Source organism: Branchiostoma floridae, chromosome 17, assembly GCF_000003815.2.
Source record: "Branchiostoma floridae strain S238N-H82 chromosome 17, Bfl_VNyyK, whole genome shotgun sequence".
Taxonomy (NCBI): domain Eukaryota; kingdom Metazoa; phylum Chordata; class Leptocardii; order Amphioxiformes; family Branchiostomatidae; genus Branchiostoma; species Branchiostoma floridae.
Window position 1 is genome coordinate 2,069,435 of NC_049995.1, and position 9,833 is coordinate 2,079,267.

The window sequence follows — 9,833 nt, forward strand, 5'->3', positions numbered from 1 at the left end:
TGAGCCACCTCGTAATCTTGAATTTATAAGATGTGATAAACAACTGTTATTTGCCAAGAAAACCTTAAAACTAAAATGTTTAATACAAAATTAGAAAATTTCGTAATAAATATGTCTGTCAGAAAAACGTTGCCATGGCAACATGAAAAATGATGAACATACTTTGTTCACTGAAAATGTTTGCTATCAACATTTTCTAAAAAGTTACCAAGTTTGGTGGCCCTAGCATAAGCCATTCAGGCGCAATAAGGCATTGAAGTTGGTACAGGCATCAAAAACCTCCTTCCTGGTCTGAATAGCGTTGGTGCAAAATGTGGTCCACATGATCTTTTGCATAAATTATGATAATGAGCTAGAAGTATTCTCACCTAATCATGTCAGACTGTCCCACATAGATTAACGAAACTATACATATATACAAATCACAAAAAGAGTCACACAAAAAAACTGTATTTGTACAAAACGTTTTGGGGTCAGTTTTGACCCCATACGGTAATCTACGTCACAAAAAAGCTACGGTGGTTTGAGGGTTAATATGCAATGTAATCTGTCTACTAGTAGGTCAAAGTGAGAATTTGTGTAATAATTTTGATTTGTTTTCAAATTGTTGATGTCCTCAGATTCTGAATTCTCATTATTCTTGATCCATATTTTAGAACCTGAAGATATCACAGCTGAAAAACGTCCAGCAGTGTCTTCTACCATCGAGGAAGAGACACTATCTGATGGTCTGGAAGAAGAAGTATCTCCTAGAGATGGTGCACAGGGTGAGTTTATTGGTGCCAGTGTTGACTGCTAAAGCCATTTGATTACAGATAATCTGAAGAGCAGTTTCATGTAGCGTCACTGCTGTCCACTGCAATGTTAGGGCTGTCAGGGTTGTCTTCCGTCATTGTTTTGGAGCCCATGTTGTTGATTTTCCTGGCTAAATATGTCATTTTAAGCTTATGAAAGTACATTTTCATGTCATTTTTGGGATGGATGGGGTAAAATTATTTCCATCCCAACAAGAAAATTTCCATCCCTGAACAAAAGGATGGAGACAGTGCTGGTTGGTGTCCCTATTTGCATATTAGTGAATCATAGCTTCAGTGTTTTCGTAACCACTAGGAAATGTGTGTAGTATACAGTTTAAAGAAGACAATACCAGAGGAAAAGTCTTAACTTAGTTTAGAAGATGCTTGAGCAAGCGTGAGAATCCTGTGTACAGTTCAGCAGTACAATCCGTTATTTTGATTACTATACAATTGTACGTAATGGCTATAGAGTGAGACAAGTTAGTGACTTTTTTGATGATGGCAATTGGATTATGCATACAAGATCTGAAATTCATGACTACAACACTTTTTATTGCAGGCACTCAAGACGACCAGAGTGAACGAAAACCTATCACTACTGACCCTGATGTACAGGCAATTTCACAAGGAGTGGAGATGCTGAAGTTGGACAGTTCCTCATCAGTGGAAACTGGTCAGGGTGGTGAGTTACAGTGCACTAGTTTAGTACCTAAAAACTAATTTCAATCTATTACCTTTGCCACAAAGACTATTTGCCACAAAGACAAAGGTGGCGCATGTGTGTGTATGTGTGTGTGTGTTTGTGCTTTGTGTGTGTCGTTGGACAACATAACTTGAGAAGCTGAGGACAGATCCTTATTTGGAAGGTGGATAAAGGGGTTTGGAGTAAAACTTCTTCATGTCTTTTTCTCATATCGTGTAAATTTCTAGTTTATTTCTCTTTTCTTTAGTTACAGATTTTGCTTAATTAAATCATAATGGACATGTAAGTGAAATATATACCTGGTAGCCCCATTTCAAAGTATTTGGGTGTAAATGTGTCTATAAGACTTACATGATAGAACTTCATCTTAAAGTTTGCTTTTAACTCATTAATAATATTTCTTACAGATCCAGTAAAGAAGAAAGGTTTACTGCCCAGGTTGTTTCGTAGCCAGAGCGCCAGTGATAAGACAGCTTCATCAGGTATCTTAACACTATGCTATGGGGCAGTAAATAATAAATCAATGTATTCTAGCACGCTTGTACAGTAACCTTAAATGGTTACCAGATCGTTGTACAATTGTATTTCTCAATGTATTGTGTAATTGCAAAGTGCAAATTTGTTTGAGCATGCTCTTATGGTTGATGAAAATGACTTATGTTTCCTGTGATGCAAGCATGTTTTTGTGATCACATTTCATAAAAGAATTAAAGCACAATATCCATGCAGTTTACTGCCAAATTAACATTATTTACTAGGAAGATTGCTCTGTATCAATTATCATTTTATTGTGCCATCCATAATGTACAAGCCTAGGGATTGATTTTTCTGCACATGTAATGCTCTAACACGAGAGACCAATTAATTTGTTTGTTGTTGTTTTTTGTTTTCAGAGAAGAAAGAAAAGAAACAAAGTTTCATTGCGGACATCAAAAAGAGATTAACACCTCAAAAGCAGTCTCGTAAGTGTTTTATGATGTAATTGTTTTAAGATCATCTTATTTCGAATTCATCTCAAAAATAAGGCTTAGCATATTCATGTACTGTAATTACAATTTGAGAAGTACTTATTCTATATAGCATACACAAAATACACAAATACCCAGTATTTTCAGTGCAGGTTTAGACATGTCTAATTTTGTGCCTGATCGGGCCAGTGCAAGTTTTCTTTGTTGTCAGGTAGACATCTCAGTTGATTTCAAATTAAATTTTTCAAGCATTATAAGTTATGTAAATTCTTTTTCCCTCTTTCATGTTTTAGGTTCTGCCAAAAGCTCAGTTCAGAGGTCCACCAGTACTTCCAGTACTGGAGTTAAAAAGGGCGAGTCGTCGATGATGCCCAGAAGCATCAGTTATGAAAGTGGAAGGTCTGTTGTTGCAGCAGCTGGTGGGAAAATGAATCCTGCTGTACCTGCCAAGCCAACTACAGGCAAATCTGCGAGTGGTATGTACAGTTAAGATAATGGCCTCCGCATGGATGTGTGTGTGTGTGTGTTTGTGTGTGTGTGCAGGCATGTGTGTATGCATGTTTGTGAGTGTGTGTATGCATGTTTGTGTAAACTATGTAGGCATGTGTTTGTGTGTATGTGTCTGTATGCCATTGTGCGAATGGTGTGTGTATATTTGTCCTATGTGTATTATGTGTATGTACATGTGTGTTTCTAAATGTTTATGTGTGTGTGAGTATTGTTATATGTATTGTATATTATGCAGGTCTGAATAGTGGCTGTCATATGGTGCGTTGTTGTGTCTGTGTTCGTGTGTTTTGAAAAATGCAGTCACGTTTATCCTAATGTAAACCAATATTGAGACTGATACACAGCCAGCAAGCATTTCTCAAAAAATCATTGCTTTATTACCACCTCAAAGATTTAACGATCACCATACAGTTGTATGACACATTAGGTAGGACTTTGCGTAGTAAAATGTACTCATTATTTTGCTGCCTACAGCGATCAAGGATGAAGAAAGACTGGTCAGTGCCTTGCCAAACCCGCCTAGTGACAAGTTGGAGGAGAAAACTGGTAAGTTATTTCATTCATTCATTCATACTTATAATTGTTACATCCTGTTCCATTTTAAGCTAAAGCCTGGCTCTAAAATCATAAACTTTAATCATATTAAGCATCAAATAGTTGTTTACAGACTCCACCATTGAATGTATTGAACTTTCTTTGTGCAGAAAAGAAAAAGCAGAAGAAAACCAAGGCTTCATCACCACTTGCGGCTACCTAAGTATCTAAATAGCATGAAGGATGGCTGGGTTGCCTGTCCAGATGAGGGTTTCTGGTAATGAAAGACCCAAAACACCCTGTCAAGGACTCATATTTTAGCTGCTAATAGTGACACTAATACATAACAGTTTTCTAACATTGCAAAACTGTAATCTACAAGATGAAAAATGAGTTACATTTTGTATAAATTTTTGGATGTATGTTTTATAGGAGATGAAGACAGTAAAACATGTCTTCTTTTAAAGATGTAAACTTTGCTAGAGAATGATGTGTATTTACTAACAGTTGAAGGGTATCTTCTTTTGAAGGTGTAAAGAAATGTGCCATTAATACTGTTTCTGGAAAGCCAGTATGTATCTACACTGCATTGCAACGTAAGAATGGGGAAATTCAATTTCCAATGATCTGTCTTTGTAATTGTATAATTGTACTTATATATTGTAATTTGTTTTAAAAAGCTTGAGCAAGTGTGTTGTCAGCAAAGAAAGAAACAGTTCATAGGGAGACATAAGATAGGATAGGTGCACAATTGTGACTTAAAGGGGCATTCCACTCCAGAAGCGAGTGTTATTTTCTGATAGATGATATTTTTTGGGATACAAATGCACTCGACTTTTCGCAAAGTTACCTGATTTGTCTTTTAGACAATATTCTTTTCTAAATTAGAGCACCCCCATGCGGACCCGCTTCTAATGTACTGCGCCGTATATGAGTTCGCGACTTCCGTCACACCTTCTCGCTAACGGTAGTCGGGATAAGCTTGACAAAGCAGTCAAGTGATAATCACACATGTAGGGAAATACAAAAAAAAGTTTGAAGACTATATCATCTTGGGATGGGGATATTTGGCCACTTAACTATAAGGAGTTGAAAGTCGGTCAACGTAAAATGGCGGCGCCAAAACTGCTTGTGTGGCCGACGTTGGGCACAATTTCTCGCTAACGGTAGAACCGCTGAGCGAACGAAAGTGGTAGGGTGGCTATCGGACATTTAGGAAGGAACACACAAAGTTTGAAGCTCAGCGGTTCTTGGAATCCAGAGATGTGGTTACTTTTGTGGATCATTCTTCTCTAAAAAGGCTACTTTTATACATTAACAAATTACTACAGAATGACCCACAAACGTTCTAATGACGTTTGCGCACACACATACAGTCTACTCAAAAAGTGATCCTAAAACATCATAGTATCGAAATCTATACTAGTACTAACCGGTACCTGTTCCCATGATCAAAGCCACCTCCTCCCTCAGCAGCGCACAATGCATTGGAAGGGTCCTCAAGGGAATTCAAGAACTCGTTTGCTACAATGTTCCCTCTACGTTTAAGCTTAAACTTGTGGTAAATTTGACCAAACAAACTTGATTCAAACATAATTATTTATTCTCTGAGGAATAATAATACTCGTTTCTGGAGTGGAATGCCCCTTTAACAATTCTTAGGATGTCACTGTGGAAAATTGTCAAGCATTTTTATATCATGATGATACCTTTTTTTATCAGGGACTATTACATATTTTGTATGTATTGTGATATCCTATAGGCTGTTGAAAAATGATATTTTACATGAAGAATGAATTTGAAACTTTTTCAAAAGTTTGACGGTACAAGTCTTAATACTTTATATGTGTATATGGGAAGAATTTTACTGCATTTATTTTAAAATACTTGGCTACGATCACATAAAAATTGTAAATAGAGTAATGGTATTCACATTTAGATTTTTTGTTGCAGTTGTTGCTAATTCTAAGACACTTGTCTTAAGTATACCTTCCAACTTGAAGGTAAATGTTTGATATAAGTAGGGTTAGAATTTCTTATGACAATTAGTTTTCAGTAAAACTTTCTGATTGTATATTTTGACTAGTTAAACAGAATATGCATAAGTCTGAATCCCGCTTGGTCACAATTCTAGGGAATGCATTCAATTTGATCATTTCATACATTTGTATGGTCACATAAAGCTAGAGGTATGCATTAAGCATTAAGCCTCTGCACGTAAAAGAACCCAACACACTTACATGTAGGAGATGTGATCCATCTTGCTCAGCTGAAGCCTGAAAACTAACAGGTCCATATTATATATATCAAAGCCGTATTGCACTGCTACAGCTGACAGCACTGATACATGTACTATGTACAGCTATGTAAAGAAGCTTGTTTATCACAGTTGAAAATAACTGTTTTACCTTGTGATTATTTCATCTGTGATGGTTGAGTCATGTCACATTTCTTATTCCATTTGCTCTGGGATTTTGCACAGGGAAGCAATATTCATGCCATGTGATTTAGCTTTCGATAAAGTTTACTCAACACAAGAGGAATATGGGACCAAGTGTAAAAAACTATTTGTTGTATAGTTGATTTTTCAACCTGATAATGGTGTTGAAATTGAGTATATTCCATTTTGAAGCAATAATGATGGATATTAATGAAATGATCATGCACATAACGTTTTTGTCAGTATAGCTAAGTGATAGAAAAATGACTCAAGTTTTGATTCCATGTGAAATCTGGCGTGCTTTGAACACAAATTGAATCAGTGTCTGTGACAATTTGATATTTCATGAGTCATTTGACAAGAAAAATTGAGAAATCAGATGAAATGTAAATAATATTAAATATATGACAGCTGTACATTATTTTACAATGTACAGTTGAGATCGAAAATACTGTCAAAGCAAATAATTAAAAACGAACTTTATGAATATATATTTTGATTGCCTATCCTTGAATTGGAGAATTGCATTTTCTTCACTATGTTGCTCTGAATATTTTGCTAAATCTGATATGATATATATGAATATAATGTTTTACATGTTGTGCTTGTTGGTAATACATTCATTATGGGTAATGGAATAAAGATTCCTTATGGCTAGCCTGTTTGAAAATATTTCACATAAGTGAGGAATGTCCACTGAAATTATGCCCAATACAATTTACAATATATCATTGATGAGGCATTTGCAATTAGATGTCCCGCTTTACACAACATATCATTTCACAAAGTTTTTAACATATACATACAACATGCAAGTTGGTACATTTATCATAGATATTCATCGAGGAGCGCAGTTTTGCCCAACTATCAATAGGCACAAACTTACCTCAAATAATCAACTACTATAAAACAAGTACAACTAACTAGAAAAACTGGTTGAACATGTCCATGTACTAACTCCTAAGGATGTAAGACATTTACTTGCCTAAATACATAGTCATGGGAACGGCTGCCACGATGCTGATGATGTATAGGACAAGACAAGCCCTGTCCAGGACTTTAGCCAACAGGATATATTCAGACACCCCCTCCTCACTCACCATAACCTTCTTAAGCACCTCTCTCTTGTTATCAACCGCCTTTGCGAGATCTTTGACTTCGTTTTTTACCCCTTTAAGATTAGGAGTCAGCTCAAGAATGGTGGTGGAACGGGTCGGCACCAGACCTGTGAGAAGCGTTGATGGCGTTGTTGCCTCATTGCCATCACAGGGTCTTTCGTCGCTGGCTTTGTCATCGGATAGAAAGGCACAGTTGATCAACTCTGTGGCAGGAAAGTCAGTCAAGTCGGCCTCTTCATCACTGGAGCGCTTCTTTTTTGTTAGATCGCCCAACTGCAGTATTCTAAATAGCAAAAAAGGACGTGAATTAAATGGCGCCAACGGGAAATTATCACTTGAGCTTTCTACAAACCAACATTAATGGCAGTCATCCAATACCTCGTTATTTTCGGGCCACCAAAAATCGCCAGGTGACCCAAACCTACACGAGAACGTTAACCATGACCATAGCATGAACACGAGATATCAAAATCGTAAAGTTGCTGCAGTACCTATGAAAGTTGCAAGGGGGTAGTGTTTGGATAATTGGGAAATGAGATACTGAATGAAAAGGTGCCCCTGTGTTTAAGGAAAACGACTCCAACAAACAGAAAGAAGAGAACGTAATGTTGGTGAAATCATCATTAGAATGATGTATAAACTGAATATGGAACTTTGTCGAATCCCGGAGTGTTATAAGGTTGGAATAAACTAATGTATTTCGACGGTTACAAAGATATCGCGAAAATAATTCTAAAATATTGTAACGAATAGATTGAAGATGATTCAGTCTATACTTCTGGATATATCTCAGAGTATAGACTGAATCATCTTCAATTTATTGTATCCTGGATGGCTAATCTTCACAAACGTATTGAAACGAATAGTAATTACTTTGAAATGTGTCGGAGAAAAATAATCTTCACCGTCGAAGACAGACTGCCCTCTTTGTCGTGAATAACGATAACGGCCATGGTGAGAAGGAGGAAAATTCCCATCAGCCCCATGCACACGATGATCAGCGTAGCTGTAACATTATGATAAAAATAGAATGAACACTCGTCGATCTGCGTTGGTAAATTACACATTGACAAGCTAAACTTTACTCGACCAACACTTGGCTTACACAGATTGTCGGCTGACAACCCGACTGCTGCAGCTTCCGGAATGTGACATTCGAGCTCGCCGTCAAACATTGAACAGAGACGGGGGGTGACATAGGTTATCTGGCACCAATGACCGGCTGCTGCAGTCACGTGGTTTCGACGTCACACCCAAGAAGCTGTGCAACAGACGGGTTTATCCGGGGATAGGCTGACGGAGTCATTCGAAATTCAGGTAAATCCCAACTAGTGTTAGTTTGGTACAGTTTCGTTTATTATAATGACAAACAGTTACCAGATTGCTGAAAAAGCGATATCAGAATAGCCTTGAGTGACATTTATCTTCGTCTTAAAGCGATGCAGTTGGATTATATCTATTTTACTCACCCAAAAATGGCAAAGCCCCCTTAACAGGAAGAACGTCCGTCACAAATACAAGAGACACGACCATGGAGAGCAGAATGGTCACTCCGAACGAGATCCGGTCTCCTCTGTCCAGGGGCATGACGAATGTGATGATCATCAACACAACCAAGATGATGCAGGGTCCAACTGTGGTGGCCATGTGGAACAGGGGGATCCTCTTTAGATGGACAACAAAGCAAGCTTCCCTGTTGTCTTCCGCGAAGATCCTATCCTTTCTGTACCATTCGCCCTCCGTTCTTTCATCAGTATAGGAGTTGCACAGGGTGTTTCCCTTATCAGCTCCTGCTTGGCAATCTGCATTCAACAAATGGTTCTATCACTTATCATATATTCTTTGGAATCAGAACAATGCGTAGGATATACAACAAAACATCAAATGTGGTTGATGTCTGCGCACTTCCAGTTTCATCTAGTTGCAAAGTCTGGTCTTCTTACTTTTAACGAATGTTTTCTTTTATTGTCCACAAATACTAAATCTTGTATTTATGCATTTTTGTCCTCTTGAAAACATGGCTGGACACAACATTGTGTCATGTCTTTGAGGGAAGGAAAATGCCTTAACCATAAGTCAAAATTTATTTTTAAAGTCTTACGAATGGTTTGCTCCACTGCTGCGATCGCAGAGAAGCAGACGTGACATTCCATGGTGTCCGCAGGAAAGTAGAAGGGGTCTGCATCACATACGGTGGTGGTCAGGGTTCCCACACTCCAGGCTACCCGGCCATTGCTGCTCACTCGGACCGGGACATCCTTTTGTAGGCCTCCGTGTGTAGGGTCAGCACTGCGAAGTAACCAACATGTGTTTTGTTTATTTCATTCATGAACAATTCATGGCGGTTATATCTTCACTATTGTTTGTCTGTGTGCCTGTCTGTTTGTCAACAAGATAACTTAAGAACGGCTGGGTGGACTGGTGTCATTTGGTGTGTTGGTAGGGTGTGATAAAAGCTGGGAATGATTAGATTTTGGGTCCTCTAGCAGTTTCCCTTGGTACAGCAGCATAACTTGCGCGGGTTTTGCTATCTCGTGTTCTGAATAAGCTATATGGTCACGATTTTTGGGTGTTAGATGCCTCTTGTGCTCAGGAAGAAGTGTCATAAGTTTTAGCCCCCTAGTTTGTTTTCCTTCCTTTCTCTTTGAAACGGTGTCTTGTTGTGTTACTACATACCGTCGTGTGTAAGGTCGTATACTTATAAGATAATGTAACTGTAACTATTGCGCAAAAAAATAATCGTTATCATTTTGTATATTGGAC

The 9,833-nt window shown here is 37.9% G+C and overlaps 2 protein-coding genes across 3 annotated transcripts in view; one reads left to right on the plus strand and one right to left on the minus strand.

Moving 5' to 3' along the window:
• Positions 1-6,466, plus strand: part of LOC118405133 — a 10,025-nt gene extending 3,559 nt beyond the window's left edge. For both annotated transcript variants that reach the window (XM_035804548.1, XM_035804549.1), the window contains 7 exons: positions 657-767; positions 1,357-1,479; positions 1,908-1,982; positions 2,394-2,462; positions 2,762-2,944; positions 3,453-3,524; positions 3,683-6,466. In XM_035804548.1, coding sequence (XP_035660441.1) covers positions 657-767; positions 1,357-1,479; positions 1,908-1,982; positions 2,394-2,462; positions 2,762-2,944; positions 3,453-3,524; positions 3,683-3,735 — 686 coding nt within the window. In that variant the 3' untranslated portion in view covers positions 3,736-6,466. The remainder of the gene's footprint in view (positions 1-656; positions 768-1,356; positions 1,480-1,907; positions 1,983-2,393; positions 2,463-2,761; positions 2,945-3,452; positions 3,525-3,682) is intronic.
• Positions 6,467-6,783: 317 nt separating this feature from the next.
• LOC118404783 (5-hydroxytryptamine receptor 3A-like) lies at positions 6,784-9,361 on the minus strand. Its single transcript, XM_035804123.1, has 4 exons — positions 9,172-9,361; positions 8,540-8,872; positions 7,944-8,076; positions 6,784-7,353 (listed from the first exon to the last, which is right to left on the minus strand). Exons 1-4 carry the CDS (start codon positions 9,221-9,223, stop codon positions 6,930-6,932), a joined length of 942 nt encoding a protein of 313 aa, XP_035660016.1. The 5' UTR covers positions 9,224-9,361; the 3' UTR covers positions 6,784-6,929.
• Between the last annotated feature and the right edge of the window lie 472 nt (positions 9,362-9,833).